This window comes from Callorhinus ursinus, unplaced genomic scaffold (assembly GCF_003265705.2).
Source record: "Callorhinus ursinus isolate GAN/ISIS: 27379988/994484 unplaced genomic scaffold, GSC_fseal_2.0 scaffold46, whole genome shotgun sequence".
Taxonomy (NCBI): Eukaryota; Metazoa; Chordata; class Mammalia; order Carnivora; family Otariidae; genus Callorhinus; species Callorhinus ursinus.
In genome coordinates this window covers 1,727,788-1,750,399 of record NW_027397108.1, presented here as the reverse complement: position 1 = coordinate 1,750,399, position 22,612 = coordinate 1,727,788, and the positions used below count along the sequence as shown (strand labels likewise).

General features: G+C 42.2%; 1 protein-coding gene across 1 annotated transcript in view; it reads left to right on the top strand.

The window, feature by feature from the left end:
- Positions 1-22,612, top strand: part of ADAMTS18 (ADAM metallopeptidase with thrombospondin type 1 motif 18) — a 144,832-nt gene that overhangs the window by 109,663 nt on the left and 12,557 nt on the right. The window contains exons 17-19 of the mRNA XM_073882296.1: positions 14,238-14,379; positions 16,980-17,106; positions 20,206-20,410. Coding sequence (XP_073738397.1) covers positions 14,238-14,379; positions 16,980-17,106; positions 20,206-20,410 — 474 coding nt within the window. The remainder of the gene's footprint in view (positions 1-14,237; positions 14,380-16,979; positions 17,107-20,205; positions 20,411-22,612) is intronic.

The following is a 22,612-nucleotide window of genomic DNA, read 5'->3' as shown; positions in this document are numbered from 1 at the left end:
AGGAGAGCTTCTGACCAGTCAGGAGTAACAGACCAAGAAGCCAGCCTCCTCCTTCCAGCCGCACCCCACCCCCCCAGCTTCCAGCCCCTTCTGTCCCGTACCGCCGTCGTAATCTGAAGTTCTCTGAAGAGGTCTGAACTTCTGCAGTACACATTGTAAAAACCACTGGATTTCATCCTCTCTTAGGACTAGTCTTAAAACTGTACAGTTTCAAGTAGAGTGACTAGCACTTAAAGGATTGAAATTTGATCTCCTAAATTACATTTGAGGAATCAATATGTAGGCAAATGCTTTCCTTTCCCAGAGTGAATGATTTGCACATAAGAAGTTGCTGACCAGTTAGTTCATAGCAGATTTAGCTTAATTTAGGAGAGTAGCAACTTGCCCTCCCAGGGTTGTGGATTTACCAGATCTTTTCAGTTTTTTTCTGGGTGTAGCTTAGTGCAAGGCAAGGGTTATGCAATCCTGGGAGTAATTGACTGCTGTCAGTTAATCCCAAGAAATAAGCACATGGCCTGACACCAAAAAGAAGTGTCTTCTGCGTCTGGTTCTTTTTACATGTTGAAACCTTCTAGAATGTCTTCATAGGGAAGCTCAGCTTAAACTAAATGGAAAACAGACCTTCACTTCTATCACTGAGTCACCCAATTTAAAATGCAGTCTCTGTTACAAGCATTTATTCTCCCTGGAACCTTGACTCAACATGTTTCCACGTTTGCAACAGGTGGATGTCAATTTAAACAGAGCTGGCCCCATTGATTTCCTCGGTGGCCAAGGGAAATTCCTAAGGGTAATCAAGGATTTATCTGATTGTCTTAGGCCTTAAATTTTTAAGGCATTATTTAAGTCCATCAATCAAGTTTTTATTTTGAAGTATATTCATACATATACATGTAAATGACTTGAAGAAAAGGATCTAATTTTCAGGACCCTGTATTAAATTTCTGCATTCTTCAGGGAAAAACCACTCGTACACACACACACACACACACACACACACACACACACACACACAAACACCAACAAAAAAGAAATCAATATTGATTTGGCAATCATATGCTTTCTGAGATCACTACAGAGACAGTTATTATAAACTAGATAACTTCCACATATTTCTTCTATTCAACATATTCCCAACAACGTAAGTCTGGCATAAAGTCTAAAGAATTTCTCATTGAACTAGTGCGTTCATTAGTCATCTGAAGGATTGAAAAGTCAGCTTGTATGTTAAGTCTTTAGGACATTATGTATGGACCGCACCATACTATGTTCATTTTATTGGCTTTTGGAGCACGGGAAAAGCTAAACGTGTTACTTCTATACCCCACGTAGCTAGATTGGTTGTGTGGGGGTGTGTCTGTTATGTAAGGAATTACATTTTGAACAATTTCACAGAAATGTGAAAATTGAACATCAGAGTAGAAATTTACACATGCTTTTGTCGAAAAATAGTCGTTTAATCTGACACAGATATATATATGTCGGGCTTTTTGAGGGTAGCTGAAAACTTAATATTTTTCCATGTTGAGGTTGAGATATAAGAAATGTAATGTCACGGACTTTGTACTTTGTTTAATCACCATGCAAAAGGCCTGTTTAACATACAGTTTTAAGAGACCTTGGTAATAAGAATTAAAAACACAAAAAACTGGGGCACCTGGGTGGCTCAGTCCGACGGTTAGGCGTCTGACTCTTGGTTTCAGCTCGGGTCATGATCTCAGGGTCTTGGGATCCAGCCCTGAATTGGGCTCTGTGTTCAGCATGGAGCCTGCTTGAGATTCTCTCCTTCTTCCTCTACCCCCCCGCACTGCGCTATCCACACGCACTCACGCTCTCTCTCTCTCTCTCCCCCAAACAAATAAATGAATGTTTTAAAACACACACGCACACAAGATTTATTTTTTCATGATAAGGTGTCCCCTTAGAAATGACACATTTTTTAGAAGTGACTGAAGGTGAGCTTTTTGCTAGTTGATGCATCTTGTCCCTCCTCCTTTTCTTCTTCCCCCTTCTTCCTCTCCTCCCTTCTGGCTCTTTCTTCCACTTCCTCTCTGTGTCTCCTTCATTTTCTCTTTCTCCATCTCTCTGTGTCTCTGTCTCTGTCTCTGTCTCTCTCTCTCTCTCTCTCTAACACACACACGCACACACACACACACACACAACAACCACCGAGTCATACTCTGAATCAAACCACCCCACAGTGGGAGGGAAGGTGAGGAAATTCATCATGAGTGTTTCATTATACAGTCACTTCATCTCTGCGTGGTAAACAGGATTCAGGATGACGTGGTAACACAGGTTGTTTTTCGAAGACTGAAATCTGATCACCTGTGTTTTGATGGCATTCATTCCTTTTTGAAAAAGTCTTAAAAATACAAGCTCTCTTGAATGTTGAGGACTTTTTTCCTCCTCCGTGTGAGGCGGCACTAGGGATGTTTAACCCTTGGGAAGCCCGTTGCTCTTTGTAAGGCCGGTAAGTGAGAAACCGGGGAGCCGCAGGCCAGTTTCAAGGCAGAAAAAGACATCTCGGGAAAATTGCTCTAATAAACAATTTCCTCCACACTGCGGCAGACCAAGCCGGTGGGGCCGCAGGGAGCAGGTGGATGGGCCGGAGTGTTGCCTTGTGCCCCTGCCCTCTGAATTCTGCCCCCCTCAAGGGGCTGGCCTCGGGAAGGATGTGCCTCAAGATCAAACCAGCGTCGGGGAGAGATTAGCCAAGTAGCACGGACTTGAGCGAAGACACAAAACCCAGAAGAAGCAAAGAAGTAACGGAGAATTAATTCGGAACAGATGAGAGAGACCTCAGGCTCCAGAGGATGATTCCGAGGAGCTTTTGTGATGCCACCTCATTTGTCTAGAAGCTGCCATTTGCTATTTGAAGTGTACCTCCCCTCCTCCCCCCACCCCCCGCCCCAGTTGATTCATGGCAAATACTTGAGTGACGGGTGGGAGAGCACTATTTATTTCTCTTCATTAAACTCCGAGGAATGAGGGCGGGGCTCAGGGTGTCCACCCCCACCTTTGAAGCTGCCTAATAGATGCATTTCCGGGGAGCCCAGCCCAGTCACAGTTCTGCTGATCCCTGGGTGTGTCCTTCCAGCCTGGAAGCAAACAAGAAGGCAGAGACAATGGGCAGAGTTGTGACATCACGGGGGGCTTCCAGAAATCACAGCACCTTACAAAAACATGACTCCACACCACCGAGCTGTCCCTTTCCTGAGTGTTACTCGACATGTGAGGTCCTGTGCACTCAAGTCACAGTTTGTCCAGAAGGGCCAGTCTACAAAGCCTATCCTGTTTCAGTTGTCACAACAGCGGGGTTGGTAAAACCTCTAAATAAACCCGGGGTTGGCGGGGGGGAATAGATTGAGGAGATCAAAAGTCACCTATGCTTAAACCAGACCTTAGCACAGTCAAGAAATCCAAGTGCCGGGTCTGAACCCAAAGCGCAAGGTAAAATGCGATGGCACACTGTTGAGTCCCAGTGGTGGAATACTTCCCATGGCTCGTACCATCTTTAGTATTTTAAAGTATGGTCCCTGGCATTGTGTTTCAGAGTTGGAGAAAGGGTGTGGTAAGAGAGAAGACGTCAAGTGTTGGAGTCAGACAGCATCAGAGACTTGAGTCCCAGTGTTGCTACTTAACTAGCTAGCGCCCCTGTCGTGGGTTTATTCATCTAGAGTACTGGGGGAAGAATAGCACTCAGTCTTCCTCATGATATCGTTATCAACTTTAAATGAGACGAGGCATGTACAATCCTTTGGCATGCAATAACTACAACAAGCATTGCTGTTATTTCAAAGCAGTCAAATACGTTACTGAGGACAAGAAACAAGCTTTCTAGCTTACGTTAATTAAAAGGCCTGTCCTTAAAGCCTATCTGTAACTCTCTGATTTACTTGGGAGAATTCAGACAACTTTTTTTTTTTTTTTTTTTTAAGGCCTGAAATGAGGGTTGTCTGGGTGGCTTAATTTCCGCTGGGGTGGTGACCTCTCGGTCCTGAGATCGAGCCCCACGTGGGGCTCCATGTGCAGCATGGTGTGTGCTTGACCCTCTCCCTCTGTCCTTCCCCTCCAATTCTCTCTCTCTCAAATAAGTATTTTAAAAAATTAAAAAAATAAAGGCCTTAAATTAAAAAAAATACAAAACTGAAGGCATTTATAGTTTACAATGCATATATAGGCATTATAGTTTATAGAAGGCATTTATAACATTAAAAATTAAAAGGGGGAGCAAAAGAAAGAGAGGCGTTTACCCAAGATGACTCAATGTGTCCTTTGTTTTAACTTTGTGTGCCCTAAGCAGAAACTGAAACCCCCCCTCCTTCAGAGGGCAGTTGGTAGACTCCAGTCCGTCTGTGGTTTTCCAACTTAAGAAGCTGTAAATTTTATAACTCTGCACCCTGCGGTCAAAGCTGTTGAATGTTGTGTCTGAAGTCAGGTGGTTCGTGTGTTAGAGGTAGACATTAAACAGTTCTACTAAGGACCTGGAAGTAGTTATGGAGGTTGCTTGTCAGCTGTAAATTAGAGACCCAGTGCCAGTTGGCTGGAAAATTCTCTGGACTAAGTCCAGTTAAGTGGACTGAATTGCTGGCGGGCTCTCTAAATGTGTGCATTTACCAGCTCGCCGTGCAGGCTGACATGCAGTGTGGGGTGGCTCAGAAACAGAATTGTGATCCTCGTGCCGCGGCTGGCGGGGGGGGCGCAGTGGCGGGGGGGGCATTCCCAGGACCCGGAGGGCATCTGCGTTCTCCACTAGAGCCAAGAACAGTTACTGACTGCTTTCGACAAGGTCACTGAAAATGCTTTGAAATAGATGTGAGTGGCAGGAATGATCAGGTTCACATTGCCCCTTGTCCCGGCCGTGCTCCTCGGCGTTCATGGGGGCAGCTGGAGTCTCAGCTGTGTGGTTACCACACATCATGCTCCTGCTCTCCAGGTGCAGGTGGCACAGTCTGTGATCAAAGGGATGGCCAGGGCCACACTGACGTCCTTAGGTGCAGGCCCACCTGACCAGAGGCTATTGTCTCCGTATAGGAAGGGCGGGTGATATCAGTGTTAGACCACAGGTCATTTAGAATTTGGAAAGTCTAAAATTGCGTCTTAAAACTGGTGCAGGTGACAACCTTAACGTCCGGGCCTGCAACGTCCACAAAGCCTCATGCTCAGAAGGACTCTCTGTTCAGTCTAATGCTCTGCTGTCACTAACTTGAAATTCTTAATAATGTTTTTAAGATTTTATTTATTTATTTGAGAGACTGAGTGAGAGAGAGCATGGGCGGGGGGAGCAGCAGAGGGAGAGGGAGAAGCAGACTCCTCGCTGAGCAGGGAGCCCGATCCTGGGCTCAATCCCAGGACCCCGGGATCATGACCTGAGCTGAAGGCAGACGCTCAACTGACTGAGCCACCCAGGCACCCCAATAATTTTTTTTTAAACAAGGGGCCTTGTGTTTTCGTTTTGCATCAGGCCCCACAATTTAGGTAGCCATTCTTTAGGGTAGGATTGATTTTTTTTTTTTTTTAACAAAATCCTATCTTTTTGAGAACAGGGTGAAAGAGTGACCAACAGAGATTCTATTGGCTGAGCAGACAACCTGTTTCCAGAGGATTGACTATTTGCAAGCATCAGAGAGTGAGAGACAAGATGATTGCTGTGTATTCTGTTCTTGGTCACTTTGCTTCTCATTACAGGATAAAGAAAAGGGCAAAGAATACCTTAATTATCATTGAGAAGCAAATACTGTGTTATAATTGGCAAATACTCATCTTTTATATACTTGGCCTTGATGTCTATTTGTTTAAATAATTACTGCCTTTCAGAGGCCTGTATGAGCTGATGTTAGACTCTTAAATCAGCTTTCGGCTGGTTTATACAAATATTGTCTTTCAGCCTACGTGATTGTGCACACAACTCTGCATGTGAATTTATAGCTACGTAGACATTATAGTCAAGCCTTAAGTCATTTCATTTTTTAAAGTTGAGAATCTTTTATTCATTTATGTGCTCACTGAATGCATTAATGTGTTCAGCAAACAAAATATAAATGATATGTCCTATATGCCATATATTATATGAATACATCATATAATCTTGTGAATATTTATAGTAAATTGTGTGAGTTATTCTTCTTGCTTTGGCTGGCTGAGTAACTTATTACTTTGATAATATGAAATAGATTAGTCGCCTTCTTGGAATCAAACCTGCTTGCTCTGTTTCTACTTTTAGCTCAAGAATTTTACTCTTCAAATTAATACTTACTCTTCTCAATCTCTTCCAAAAAATAGAAAAAGAAGGAAGACTTCTAAATTCATTCTATGAGGCCAGCATTACCTTGGCATCAAAACTAGATAAAGACCTCACTAAAAAAGAGAACTACAGATCAATATCTCTGAGAGGTAGATGCAAAAATCCTCAACAAAATACTAGCAAACTGAATCCAACAAAACATTGTAAAAAATCATTCACCACGATCAAGTGGGATTTATTCCTGGTTTGCAAGAGTGGTTTAATATTTGCAAATCAATCAACATGACACATCACATTAATAAAAGAAAGAATAAGAACCATGGGATCATTTTAATAGACACTGAAAAAGCATTTGACAAAGTACAACATCCATTCATGGTTAAAAGCCCTCAACAAAGCAGGGTTAGAGGGAACATGACTTAACATACTAATGATGATATATGAAAAACCCACAGCCAATATCATCCTAAATGGGGAAAAACTGAGAGCTTTTTCTTTACGATCAGGACAAGAGCAGGATGTCTACTCTCACCACTGTTATTCAACATAGTACTTGGAAGTTCTAGTCACAGTAGTCAGACAACAGAAAGAACGAAAGAAAAGGCACTCAGATCAGCAAGAAAGAAGTAAAACTTCCATATGATACTATATATAGAAAACCCTAAGGACTCCCCCCAAAAACTGCTAGAACTGAGACATGAATTCAGTCAAGTCACAGGATACAGAATCAACATACAGAAATCTGTTGCATTTCTATACAGCAATAATGAAGCAGTAGAAAGAGAAATTAAGGAATCATTTCCATTTGTAATTGCACCAAACATCGTAAGATTAAGGACTAAGCCTAACCAAAGAGGTAAAAGACCTGTACCCTGAAAACTATAAAATGCTGATGAAAGAAATTGAAGATGACAGAAAGAAGTAGACATGCCATGCTCATGGATTGGAATAACAAATATTGTTTAAATGTCTGTACCACCCAAAACAATCCACACATTTAATGCAAGCCCTGTTAAAATACCAACAGCGTTTTTCACAGAGCTAGAATAAACGATCCTAAAATGTGTATGGAACATATAAAGTGGTATGGAAGGACCCTGAATAGCCAAAGCAATCTTGAAAAAAGCAAAGCTGGAGGCATCACAATTCTGGACTTCAAGTTATATTACAAAACTATAACAAACAAAACTGTATGGTACTGGCACAAAAATAGACACATAGATCAATGGAACAGAATAGAAAACCCAGAAATGAAGCCACAACTATATGGTCTGTTAATCTTCAACAAAGCAGGAAAGAACATCCAGTGCTACAAAGACAGTCTCTTCAGCAAATGGTGTTGGGAAAACTGGACGGCAACATGCAAAAGAATGATTCAAAATGGACTAAAGACCTAAATGTGAGACCTGAAGCCAGTCACAGGCAGTAACTTCTTTGACATTGGCCATAGCAACATCTTTTTTGATATGTCTCCTGAGCCAAGGGCAACAAAAGCAGAAATAAACTTTTGGGACTACATCAAAATAAAAAACTTCTGCACAGTGAAGGAAACTATCAACAAAACTTAGAGGCAGCCTACTGAATTGGAGATATTTGCAAATGACATCTCTGAAAAAGGGTTAGTATCTAAAATATACTTGAAAAGTCATAAAACTCAACCCCCTAAAACCAAATAATCCAATTTAAAAATGGACAGAAAACATGAACAGACATTTCTCCAAAGAAAACATGTAGATAGCCAATAGACACATGAAAAGATGCTCAACCTCACTGATCGTCAGGGAAATACAAATCAAAACTACAATGAGATACCACCTCACACCAGTCAGAATGGCTAAGATCAACGACACAAGAGACAGCAGGTCTTGGCAAGGATGGTGCGAATGCAAACTGGTGCAGCCACTGTGGAAGACATTATGGAGGTTCCTCAAAAAGTTAAAAATAGAACTACTCTTTACCTAGAGAATACAAAAATATTAATTCAAAGGGATACACAACCCCTGGTATTTATAGCAGCATTATCTACAATAGCCAAATTATGGCAACAGCCTAAGTGTCTATCGATTGATGAATGGATAAGAGACAGGTGGTATATACATACAATGAAATATTGCTCAGCCTTAGGAAAGAATGAAATCTTGCCATTTGCAATGACACGGATGGAGCTAGAAAATCTTGTGCTACGTGAAATGAGTCCATTCGAAAAAGGCAAATACCATATGATCTCACTTATATGTAGAATTTAAGAAACAAAACAGTTGGGCAAACAGGGTGAAAAAGAGGGGCAAACTAAGAAACAGAGTCTTAACTATAGAGAACGAACTGTGGTAACCAGAAGGGAGACGGGTGGGTGGTGGAGGATGGCTGAAGTAGGTGATGGGGACGAAAGGGGGCCCTTGTCATGTTGAGCACCGGGTGATGTATGGAAGTGCTAAATCACTGTAGTGTACACCTGGAACTAATATTATACTGTATGCTAACTGGAATTTAAATAAAAATCTTTTAAATTAAAAAAAATTTTACCCTTCAGAGGATGCTTACATATTTTTGTTTAAACTGTGAGGGAAAGTAGGTGGGAAACTCAATATACAAGTTTGCCCCTTTGAGGGGAATAGAAATCCTCAAAGAAAACTTAAATTCTGTTGGTTGTTTTGTGGCCTTTTGGCAGAAATTATCGCCAAGATACTTTATTCATTAAATGACAGCTGCAGAGCTTCTTTGGGGAGTCATGTGATCTGCCCTCTCCTTCCCCCCCGACCCCAAATTTCACAGCAGCATTTGATTTTCCTTTGCAGGTTCTAGGGGATTTTCATCCCTTTAGTAATTGTCAGCGAATGATTATTATAATACTAAATGGGGCGGCCTTATTTCCTCTACTGGAGAATGTGGCTTCTCCTCATCCCTAGAGCGCCGTGAGCATGGAAATCAGAAGAGGTGATGAGCGTAGCTTAGACCAGGGAATCAACAGTGGCGACAGACACAGTGGAAGACAAACGGTCTTTGGAGGTACACTGGACGTGAGAGAAGACCATTTCCTGGTTGGTTAGATGCAGGGTGTGAGAAAAAGGAGATGGGGTGCTTCCAACTTTTTATCTTGGCCTGCACGATTGGAAGGATTGGTTGCCATTACATGAGATTGAGAAGAACATGATACAGGGAGGAGAATTGTGAGTTCAGTGTTGTATGTTGATACGCCTTTTAAAACTTCCAGTAGAGATGCTCCGTAGGCAGCTGAACGTGTGAATATGGACCTCAGAAGATGGGTTTCATCTCCAGCTCTGCTGCCCTATAGGGCAACCACTATCCACACATGGTTATTTAGGTTTAGAGTTAAATTAAATGTAAAGGTTTATTTAGTCATAGTAATATGCTATGCTCAGTAGCCGCACGTGGCTTGTGGCTACTGTATGGAGCAACGTGGGATTATAGTACACGATCATGGTTGTAGAATGTTCTCTTGGAAAACATGGTGTGGAGTGATGAATTTGGGAGTGGCCAGCATGTGGATTGTACTTAAAATCAGAGCACTGGATGAAATCACATGAAGAAGTGTGTATAAATAAACGAGAGGTCAAGGGGTTGGAGGGCACTTTGATAATGAATAGTTAGGAAATGAGGAGGATTCAGCCAAAGAAATTAGGAATGAAGTTTTGTGGGGCAGGAAAAGAACTGAGAGAATGGGCTTCCGGTGGCAAAGCAAGGGGGAAGTGATCGATTGTATCCAGTAAGACGAGGCCCATCAACCCTTGGATACGGCAGGGTGCCCTTGAAAGAGCGGTTTCGGTGATGTGTTGGGGGGGGGGCGCCTGATCCAGAAGGATCACGGGTGAATGAGAAAAGATATGGAGACAGAGAGTAAAGACAACTCTTTGAGAGATTTTTGCTCTAAAACGAATCAGTGAATTGGGATATGAGCTGGAGGGATGTGTGGAGGTAGATCCCCCATGTGTGGAGATTTTCTTAAGAGGAGATAGATAATAGTGTGCTTGGATGCTGATGGGAAAGATCTAATAGGGACATTTCAGTAGCGCTTAAGATAAGGGGGCAGCACCAGTAGTGGTGTCCTTAGGTGGATGAGACAGGTGGAATCTGGAGCAGAGTGGAGAACCTGGACCAAACAGGAGCTAGGGCCAGGCCTTGTCGGTAAGAGTAGGAGAGCTGGAGCGTGTGAGTAGAGATGCAGAAAGAGCTTTCACGGGGGAGATTGTGTAAATTCTCTTCTTATTGGTAGCATTGATAATTCTCTATGGCTAGCTTTACCGGAGCCTGAGGGACACTTGACATATTGATTGGTTTTGTTTAATAGTAATGACACTTTGATGTGCTTAATTTTTTTCCCCCCCTAAACACCTCCTGCTGTTCACAGCAACATTTTAAAATGTTTTACAGAGAAACCACAGGCCACATATGGCTTAAGTTCTAGAGTCTCTCTAAAAGGTGAAAGAACATATTTTCAATGCCCGTTGAAAGTGTGTTAGGTCCCTCTCAAATCACCAGAATGGAAGTCTTTCAAACTCAAAAGGCAAGAAGTAATATTTTCAGTCTTTTGTGCATTTCCACTGGGGATCCGTTTGCCCTGTGGTAGTCGAAGTCAGGATCTAGTTTGAATGGGAGAGAATGGGGTTGTCTTAGGAAGTGGAGATAAGTGAGTGGATTTCTTTCTCTATCATGCTTAACACTTGAACTTGTCTCCCTTACACACATGTGTGATACATCATGTGTTATAAAATCATCCTGCCTCCTGAGTGTTATTGCTCACTACAACTCCATGTGCTCCACCTACATTTTACTGCCACACGTGGGCAGGTGCACTGCATTATTCCCTCCCTGTGAGATCTCGGTACAAAGAGATTCCGCTAAAAGGGATATGGCACAAAGAAAACAGAAACACAAGGTGTTACATATACGAGATACCACTTTAATGGAAGGGGAAATTGAGTTGAAATAGCAATGAGCTTCAAGATTCTTTTCAGAATGTAAAACCTCTCTCAAAATTCTGGTGTGATTGTGAGTAAAACTCTCAGTTGTGTACTTAATATCAAGGAGAGTTGTATGACATAGCTATAAAAAGAAGAAAGACACTAGAAAGGTCTTCAAAAGTAAGACCTCTAGGACCTTGATTTTGAGGTTTTTGTTGGTGACTAAGGAGAATTTGGCATTTGTCCATTTTAATGGTACTATTAAATGGTACCTGTTGTGTTTTGTTTTGGATGGGGGTGAAGGGAACAAAGCCCCATCTGTCAGGATGTTGGTTGTTTCTGGGAGGCACCAAGTATTCATTTTGTTGTACAACAAACGATGTTCACACCATGGAATCTTCAGAGTAAGCCATAATATTCCTGGAGACGCTGAAACTAACAGCAAAGTGGAAACCATTTTGTAGTATCCTGAGCAGTGGTTAGTATAATGAAGGTCCTTGAATAGCTGCCACCCACGCAGCCCTAATTGAAGTGGAATCCCACCAGACAGAGAAAGAGCCGGGGCTTCCTATTTTTAACTGGAAATCTGCTTTGCTTTTGGGGCATGAATGCCTAGTCCTCGTGGTAAAGAATTTTCCACAAGACTCATGGGGCGGGAGAGAAACAGCTATTTATACTCATGTTTGAGATTAAAAGAAGAGGAAAAAAGGAAAAGCAATACTTAAGAAAAGAGAGCATCAGGAAGGGAGGCAAATAATGTTTGCCCCAAAGACAAGGTGATAGATTGCAATATTTAGGCACATTTGGCTGGCGGTCCTACATTCTATTTTAAGCTTATTCAAGAGTCACCTGTGTGATCCTGTACAACTTCTTTGTCAGTTTTCTTCCAGGGAGAAAATGAGCAGCTATGTTGAAGAGTTGTTATAGGAATGTTTTGAGATAATGCCTAGAAAATACCCAGCAGAGGGCCTGACATGTGGGACATGCCAGTAAATGATTGCTCTTACGTTAGTGGCCAGACGTTATAGGGTCAGAGTTATCCTGAGTTCTTGTCCTTTTTTTTTAGTTTTTATTCAAATTCCAGTTAGTGCACATACAGTGTAATAATTGGTTTCAGGTATACAATATAGGGATTCAGTACTTCCATACATCACCCCGTGCTCATCAGGACAAGTGCACCCCTTAATCCCCATCACCTGTTTCACCCCCCCCCAACACCACCACCACCTCCCCTCTGGTAACCCTCTGTTTGTTCTTTAGAGTTAAGACTCCGTTTCTTGGCTTGCCCCTCTCTCTCACTTTTCCGCCTGTGCTCATTTGTTTCTTAAATTCCACATAAGAGTGAGATCGTATGGTATTTGTCTTTCTCTGACTGACTCATTTCACTTAGCATAAGATTTTCTAGCTCCATCCACGTCATTGCAAATGGCAAGATTTCATTACTTTTGATGGCTGCATAATATTCCAGTGTGTGTGTGTGTGTGTGTGTGTGTGTGTGTGTGTGTGTATATACCACATCTTCTTTATCCGTTCATCTATTGATGGACACTTGGGCTGCTTCCATGATGTGGCTCTTGTAGATAATGCTGCTATAAACATCGGGGTGCATGTATCCCTTTGAATTTTGTATTCTTGGGGTAAATAATAGTGCAACTGTTGGATCATAGAGCAGCTCTCTTTTTAACTTTTGGAGGAACCTCCATACTGTTTTCCACAGTGGCTGCACCAGCTTGCCTTCCCACCAGCAGTGCAGGAGGGCTCCTTTCCCTTTCTCCCCATCCTCGCCAACACCTGTTGTTTCTTGTGTTGTTGATTTTAGCCATTCTGACTGGTGTGAGGTGGTATCTCATTGTAATTTGATTTGTATTTCCTTGATGATCAGTGATGTTGAGCATCTTTTCATGTGTCCTAAGTCCCTTGGAGATTCAATCCATTCCAGTACACACATTAGCAACCCCGACTTCTGGTCCTATCTTTTTGTCATATCTGTTCATCCTGGTCCAAAACTGACAGACACATTCTCTTTGGAAATCCTACTGGAATTCCTTGGATTCTAAAATTGATGATAGGTAACTCCAAGCGGGGTATTCTGTGGTTTTTGGAGCGCCTCCCTCGTGCCCAGCTTCTATTGGCACCCAGGAGAAGGATTGTAAATTGTGGCCCAGTATAAATCTTAAAAATACATGTTCTTAATCTCAGGAAACAAACTGAGGGTTGCTGGAGTGGTCGGGGGTGGGAGGGAGGGGGTGGCTGGGGGATAGACACTGGGGAGGGTATGTGCTATGGTGAGCGCCGTGAATTGTGCGAGACTGTTGAATCAAAGACCTGTACGTCTGAAACAAATAATATATGTTAAAAAAAAAAAAGATAGTAGGAGGGGAAAATGAAGGGGGGGGAATCGGAGGGGGAGATGAACCATGAGAGACTGTGGACTCTGAGAAACAAACTGAGGGTTCTAGAGGGGAGGGGGGTAGGGGGATGGGTTAGCCTGGTGATGGGTATTAAGGAGGGCACGTATTGCATGGAGCACTGGGTGTTATACGCAAACAATGAATCATGAAACACTACATCAAAAACTAATGATGTATGGTGACTAACATAAAATAAATAAATAAATGAAAAATGAAAAAAATATATATATGTAGATTCAGTTTCAACCATTATCTGCGAGGCACCACTGTGTTAGTACCATGCTAGGCTTTCAAGTTTAATGGGAAGGTCGAGACCTCATAATATTACCTTATTGCCTTCAATATATTGTAAAAAAAAAATTTTTTTTTTGCTTTATTAATGGATATACATAGAGTTGAGGGTAGTGGGCTTATAGCAAAAGTTATCATGTTTCCGTATTTGGCATCCATCTAAATCACAGCTTTGATGATATGGAAATACACATTTTAAAGTATCAAGGGAAAACTTGAAATCAACATAAAACACACTTGGGAACAATGGCGTGAGCCAAGTTTAAGGTCAAAATGTCATACAAATATCTTTAAAATGTTCGGTGAGATTTCTGGAATTCCAGGGTCTGACCTGTCTCTTCCCCTCTGGTCTGTACCTGTGCTGTCCAGGTCCTGATGCAAGGCAAGAATCCGGGGATAGCTTGGAAGTATGCACTTCCCAAGGTCACGAATGGAACTCAGCCAGCCTCAAAAAGGCACAGCCATGCCTGGACCACAGTGCAGTCTCCGTGCTCCGTCTCTTGTGGTGGAGGTAAGTTGATTTTCCAATTCTACCTTCCAAGTCTCTTCTTAAAACAGGTTCTTCAATCTCAGACCTCTTTACGTTGTATGATTTAAATAAGCAACAAAAGAACTGTCTTTTATGGGAACCATCCCTGTAAAAAGCAAATATTATTGTCCTCTTTAAGGATTTTCCTATGTAGAAAGGAACCAAGTCTCAGAAATTTCAAGTCATTCATAACCAGGACTCAAAAGTTATCTATCTGAATTTATGGGGCAAAATAGACAAATACCTGGGTGTTTTTTTAAAGATTTTTATTTATTTATTGAGAGAGAGAACGATACAGAGCACGAGAGCGGGGAGAGTCAGAGGGAGAAGCAGACTCCCTGCCGAGCAGGGAGCTCGATGTGGGGCCTGATGTGGGACTCGATCCCGGGACTCCAGGATCATGACCCGAGCCGAAGGCAGTCGCTTAAACAACTGAGCCACCCAGGCGCCCTGACAAAATGCCTGCTTATTTATATTTTTCTTTTCAGCTTACAGTTTAGTTTCTCCCTATCCTGACTTTTCTGTTGGTAAGAACCTCCCACTGAGGCTTGAGGCAGGGAGGGTCTAAACCAGAGAGAACAAGGCGCAAGGCAAACGTAAGATGTCTGTCTGAAATGCGGGTATTGTGTCATTCCATCCCCTCAGGGGTGAGGCCAGCAAAGTCCCTCTCAGGAGGGAAGTGTGGTAAATCTGAGAAATCACCCTCCTAAGGGAGGGAAAAACAACTATCCTCTCAGTGAGTAGAAGGCAAGCATTTTATTGAGATCCAAAAATATCATACATTTGTGTGTAAGTCAGTCTTTGTTACCCTGGCCCCTATGAGAAGAATGAAAATCTATAAATGGATCCATAAAACTGAAGCACGGAGGTCAGCCACACATTTTCTCATTATCAGAGCATCTGGTGACAGTGGGTTTCCCAACTGTGTCCATCCCCCTAAGCACAGTGGGGCATCTTGAACCAGACACAGAGGGCAGAAATACCGAAAACGAAGAAATTCTTCAGTCTATAAGACTTCTTCAGGTGTTCATGCTAATTAACAAAACACAAGGGAATACTTCTTTGTTAAATATATTAAATACTTGAGAAAAACTAAATACTTGAAAAGTAATACATTTTTATAGAAACAAATAAAGGGGATTCAGAGCACATGTATCATGCTGAGCCCTTAGGAACACATAGCATTGTTGAGTTATTATACTGTACGCCCGAAACTAATACAACACTGTATGTTAGTTAAACTTAAAGAAAATGTAAAATTACCAAAAAAGTAATACATTTTTTGTAATACACATTTTAAAGGCAATATGCTATGCAGAAGAAAAATAATTTTCCCTAATCCTTTAATCAGCACATGCCAATGTTAATACTTTTGTCTGTGTCATTCTATCACTTTCTTATGCAAATATAAAGACACGTGTATTAGATGTGCTCAGACACGCCCACACAGATCATTTTATATTATTTTTTTACTGCACAGAAACCATGCTATTGATACATGTTTACAATATGCTCCTTTTCACTTAAATTACAAGCAGTTTTTCATGTATCAAATGCTTTTTGAGATCATCTGCAATAACTTCCTGGTATTCCAGGGAGAGCACTGTTCTTTGGGAAGGAAAGAGATTCAATCCATTTTCCATTTATGGCAAATGAGTCCAGCCAAAGGGAGGATGCTGGAGAAGTGCATTGTGGGATCCTCCCCTTGCCTTGATTTAGCGGTCCCTTCATGTGACTTCCAGACCATAGTGTGTCCAAGGCATATGAGAAGGAGAGTCGAAATGAATAAATGGAAGTAAACGATTAACTTTAGGGAATCCCAGTGTTTGGTAAGTGCCTCCTCCAGGTACACCTCCTTCACCTAATCATTATCACAGGAGTAACTTTTCATTGTTTCTCAGATTCCATTTTAAGGAAAAGTACCATGTAAATATAAAGAAACAGAATTCACAGAGGCGGCAGCATTCCTATTTGGAGAGGGGACAGACAAAATTATTCACACACACAAAAAATACGTGCTTCTGATGAGAAGTCCGGAGACGAACATTGCAAGCCAGGCATTAAGTGTCACTAAAGCAAAAAACCAAAAGCCCTGAGTCCTAGCTGACAGATATGAATCCCTATTCAGAGAGTTCAGCTTTTTGTTTATATCTGTTTCTTATGGAAGTAGAAGATGCTTCATGGAAAAGTAGGATATTAGAGTTTCCACACATAATTTACCAAAGGTTTTGCTTTGAAGAACATTTTCCAATAGATGGATGCAATGTGAGTTCAAGTTTGTGGGATGTTCCCCTCTATAGCCACCCTGTTTTCAAAAGGTTCTATTTATCACTTCATGGTTCAAGAATCCGTAGTGGTCTTGAAAACTAAGAAGCTACACATTCAAGTTAAGATATGAAAACTATTATCTCGGGGGGAAATGGGATTCAAATTAGTTGCAGATAGGAGGTGTTCTCAACACCGTATTTAGATTCTGTATCTTGGGTAAGACATCAGAACCCTGGTAAGTGAAGCTGCGCTTGGAACTGAAATTGAATTGGTTATCTGTAATTTTCACTTTGTAACTTTTGATGTTTTATTAGGTTACATAAGTGTAAAGGCCATTTGCTTACGAGATCAAAACGCTCAAGTCAGTTCCTCGTTCTGCAATGCAAGAACCAAGCCAGCAACTGAACCCAAAATATGCAATGCTTTCTCCTGCCCTGCTTAGTAAGTCATCTGGAAATGTCTTTCTGGTAATAGGTGTACTTGCATGCTCTTCTTGTTGATATGAGAAAACTAAAACCCACTGCTGGTGCTTCTGCTCACAAGTGACCCAGAGAGAAAGAGAATGCCCAAAAAAAGTAACAGAGAAAAGAAGACAATTGAGGTTAAAATATATAACTGGAAAAACACAGATTTGCTTTAGACATTCATTTGACTCCAGCATTGCAAACCTAACCTTGGGGTTTGAAGGTATCTTTTTTTTTTTAATTTTTTTTTTTTATTTTTTGATCGTTACATAGAGCCTCCTCTGAACTAAATGAAACAGATATTTAAATAATACAAAATCCCATATTAGTTAGATTTACATGTAGTTGCGTGCTTAACTTTCATATAGTCATCCAAGAATTTAAAAATCATAGGACTATGCAGACCATGAAACCCCAAATGCAAATTACACAGTAGCAAGACACAAAATGAAAAGCAAGAGGTAGAGGCCAAGTGGTAATCCGCTTCTGATGATGGCACTCTATGGGGAGCTCGGCGGGTGTGTTTTGGGGATGGATTTTAGCCACACTATTGTTTGAATGCTAATTTTAAGTAATCTTCCCAGCCGAATGGAGTCTTGTGTGTGATTTATCTTCTGCCAGATGTATTTATAGAGAATCGGCAGAGTTCCTTCTAAAGCAGTGTTGTGTTCCCTAATGATTCAGATCATCTTAATAAGTAGTGTTTGCTTTATGGTGATGCAATTATATTGCACCATCTTTTTAGACACATACATGCCTTTTTTTTCCTTGTAATAGTGCAGTTGTCCTCATTGTTTGGGGCTTCAGCTGTTCACCAATCCTGTATGCCCTGTTGTCTGCCTCGTTTGTCTCCAAGAATCTGGAACCAGCTGTGTCCTGAACACAAAGAGTAGAAAGAAATTTGGTGGGCTTCCATGGATTTTCCCATTTTGCTAAGAAATATCTGATTCTAAAAGATATCCAGTGGCTCTAAGATATGATTACCAGACAGTGTTATTGACGCTTGTGGAGTAATGTCTTCTTTAGATGGTGGTGTGTGTGTGTGTGTGTGTGTGTGTGTGTGTGTGTGTGTGTGTGTAATTGTGAGTCCGCTTGAATGGCAAGCTGATGTTTTGTGATTTTAAGCCTCCTTCCCATTGTTGGCTATTTCTGCCAAGCAAAGAAACAGACTCCCTTCATATGTCCATCCAAGAAAAGGGAGAGAGCCTAGCTTGTGCCTGACTTCTAGAACTTCTGTGATGACCCTGTGTGGAAATAATACTGTGCAGTAACCAGTTACTGGCTATTTAAAAACAGAACAGCCCTCACAATGACCGCAGGGTTGGAGGGGTGGAAGAGGCAGGATCTGTTGCTCCCTTCCTTTCTTCTCCACCTTATCATTTATATCTTTGTATTTTCTGTTGGAATAATGGGACCTTCAGGGACATATACTGGAAATAAGGCCTTAGGTTATTCGAGTTAGAAGGACAAGGGAGTCCATCCCATCTAATTCCGTTATCTTCCCATGCAACAAGCATGTTGTATGCACCTACTGGATGCCAGCCTTGGGCTGACAGTGTGGATCCAGAGAACTTGTACTTCGTGCCACCAGTGAACTCACAATCAAGGGGAAAAGAGGGGTGTGTAAGGAGGTAATTGAGAGGTGGTGAGATGCGTGCTATGAAGAGGGCATGTGCAAAAAAGCAGGGGGCTGGAGATGGACAGCGTAGGAGCTGGGCTCTGAGGTGGGGTTGCTAGGGCCTGAGGACAGATGGGGAGTAAGCCTGGAGCCCAAGGATGCAGAACCGTGCCTGGCATGCAAAAGGGCTACCTGGTGTGCTCTTTCTGTACTTTAACAGATTCAACATATTTGTTGAATGAATTGGTTAGACAAAATGCCATCTTTATAGGAAAATGGTGAAATTAATCATCTCATAAATATGTTTCCTTTACATCTTACAAGACACAAATAATTACACAAATAAGGAATTATTCTATTTTATATTCTTTTTCTTTAAAAGAATATGAATTATGCAGTGTTTTAGAACAACATCATCTAGAACTCATGTGCCACGTTCTCTGGACGAAAGGAAAGGTTTTTAACTTCACACATCAGGCTGGTGGGGGAAACCAGGGGAGAAAATTACAGGACTGGTAAAGGTGGCAGAAATGCAAACGTAAAACAAAAAATGTATTTGATCTCAGGTCTTATTTCTTGAAATGAGATTTAGACTACTGGTAAACCAGTCTTAGACATTGCTCCTACGACTGAAACGCGTAAGGTCATCTCTGGGGGATCTTTATGCCAGGCCTTCCAATCCTAGGTTATCAGTTGGTCAAACGCAGTCGTTGGAAAGGATTAGTAGGTTCATTCACATGCCCACCAAGTCTCAGAACACCTTGAAAAATGTGGTCTGGCAATCCTTCCATAAAGAATGTGAGGTTGTATCTCTAATTCATCCATGAAGTTGAAGAATAACCAGAATAGTTGGGGGAACTGCCTCCTTAGAAATAGTTTCTGTAAGACCACTGCTGCAGGGGCCATTCCCTCCTGCAGGCATGTGTGATGCGTGTGCACCCCCCTCCTCTCCCATTGATCATTCTTCCCTCAGTCTCATCACCGTACTTTGTATTAACATCTATTATAGCAATCATCCCATAGTATTGTCCTTATTTGTTCACATATCCACCTCATCACTGTGTTGTAGGCTCCTTAATGGAAAGAACATTGCCTCGTCCATTTTTCCAACCCCGATGCCTAGGAGAGTCCATGGCACAAAACGAAGATCCCAGTAGATTTGGCCAAATGAATGAATCGCTCAGGTTTCCAAATGGCACATATTTCTTCCCTTGCAGAGAGCAGGAATGTGTTTTTGCCCAGAACTGTGTGCTGATTAAATGTGACTCCCTCGCACTGGACCCCATTCACATAGGCTTTGAAACCCATAGACAAATAGTTGCTAGGAGTCGCCCTTATTGGTTCTAAAATCAATACAAGGCTTTCATCAGGTGCTTAAAGCTTATACAGTAACTGCTTTGGAAGGGATGATGCAAATCCTCAGCCTCACTGGAAGTAATTCTGGTTTTTCACTGCAAGCTGGAAGCCGGGCGAATGGAGTGCGTGCAGCCGGTCGTGTGCGGGGGGCCAGCAGAGCAGGAAGATCCAGTGTGTCCAGAAGAAGCCCTTCCAGAAGGAGGAAGCGGTGTTGCATTCTCTCTGCCCAGTGAGCACACCCACACAGGTGCAAGCCTGCAACAGCCATGCCTGCCCACCGGAATGGAGCCTTGGACCCTGGTCTCAGGTAACTGGGCAAGACTTGGAGTCATGAGCCTTGTTCCTTCTGGACAAAGACGGTGGCAAAAACGGGTGGTGTCCTTGCTCTCCATGAGGCACTCAGCTATTGATGCTTTCCCGGGAATCACACTGAGTTAATGTGACGAGGCATTTTAATTTGTAATTTTTGTGATTTTTATGCAACCTGCAAATTGGAAACCCCTGCATCACAGCTCAGAGTCTTCCTTTGAAGTCTAGAAAGTAGAGTTTGGGGGCCATTGAGGCTAGATTCACGAGCCCAGCTAGGAAGGATTTGAGTGTCAGTGGATTGGCAGACGAAAGGGCTACTGAATTCTCTAAAGCAAATAGAAAACACAAATACAAAAAGTGGCGTAGGAAGGATATTCAACTCTTGCTTCAGGGGAAAGAGCCGTGGTGTTGGAGGGATCCAGAGGGGAGTCGGGTATAAAGTTTCCTATCATCACAAACTCCCAGTGAAAGGTAGAAAGTTATAAAGTCAGAAGAGGCACAGACCTACCCGCCATTCACAGCCCTGAGGTGCTCAGCGGGGGCTGGGTTTGTCAAAGGTCCTCTCAGGTGGTGTCTGGAAGCATTTTTCACTGTCCCAACATGGAGGAATGATGCTATGGGCATCTGTTGGGTAGAGATAAACATCCTACAGTGTCAGGGGCGGCTCCCTGAAACAGAGATTTATCTGGTCCAAGACGTGCTGACGGTGAGAATTCTGCTCTGTGGTAGCGCAGCCTCTGCTAAACCACGGAGGTCAAGCCAGTTTCATGGAATCATCAAAAAGAGGCAGGGGTTCCATCACCTGAGCTGTGAAGCCAGGGAGAAGTCCGCGATCACATTTCTGCCATGCTTTCCTTTAGGGGACATTATCCTGGAGCATTGATTTCTGATTAAGGATCGCAGTGTACTGCCACATCCCCAGTGGAGTTCAGATAAAAGCTTTTTTTTAAATTATAGGACATGAGTTGTTTTTTTTTTTTTTTTAATGTTACAACTCTGGTAGGGGAATAAGGAGCTAGCAGTGGGAAAGAGTATCTTTGACATGCATTGGTATGCTTTAAAATGAAGGAACATAATTTATAGCAGAAGGTCAATCTAAATAGGATATGGTATTATGTCCGGTCTCTTTTTCTGCAAGTAAGGAGGTACACTTTACAAGAGGAAAATTCAAAGGGCTGTTTTAGCCAAATGTGTGTGGTAGGCATGGGGAAAAGATTTGGGGGGCCGAGCAGTTCCAAATGTGACCTCATGAAAAGGAGCTTTGGTTCAGAGTTTGCCCCAAATTTGACATGGAAATATTTTAAGAGAGTATTTTATGTCCTTGGTTTTTTGTTTCATTGTTTACTAAGACCAAATGTGTCCTTTTGGGAACATCTTCCTGACAAATTGGAAAAGAGTCCCTCAAACTTTGTTACCTCAACCTATTCTTCCCTTGGAGACCATGTCTCTGAAACCCTCTGGGAAGCAATTTTATAATGACTCATCATTCTTAAATAATAATTTAAAAAACGGGGGGAAAAACCAGGAAAACATAAAATAAGAATTCTACTGAAGAAGGGTCAACCATTTGGAAATTTTGAATGTGAATGAATGATGGTATGCTTTAGCGGTACCTCTCCCCACCTGATACCAGACACACTTGTCCGCCCATCTTCACTACGTAACGTCTGTTTGATCTTGGTTACATTCTCTAAGCTCCGAGTCTCAGATGGCCCTTCTGGAGAACTGGACAGTAGCAGTGGTCTCAGAGCGTTGGTAGAAGGCTGTGGATACAAGTCAGCATGCATGCCTCATCACATGGGAGGCATTACATGAATGTTCTCTGCTGCTGTGGTTTGCAGATTATGATAATATCATCCCCATCATCCCTCTCCCTTAAGGATGTGAAGAGCCAGAAGTCATGTTGATCCTTGGAGGAGGCTTGGAATTGTGCCCAGATGTTTGCATGTTGACAAAGAGCCAAGGCAAGAGGGGCACCTCTCATAAGGCTCTCGTCTGCTCAGAAACCAAGGCCGGGGAGGGGACGTGTCCCTTGAGGGCAGATCCAGACCGGGAGCCTACAGCTTCCAAGCTACCTGACAAGTTTTTTTTTTTTAATTTTTTATTGTTATGTTAATCACCATATATTACATCATTAGTTTTTGGTGCAGTGTTCCATGATTCATTGTTTGTTCATAACACCCAGTGCTCCATGCAGAAC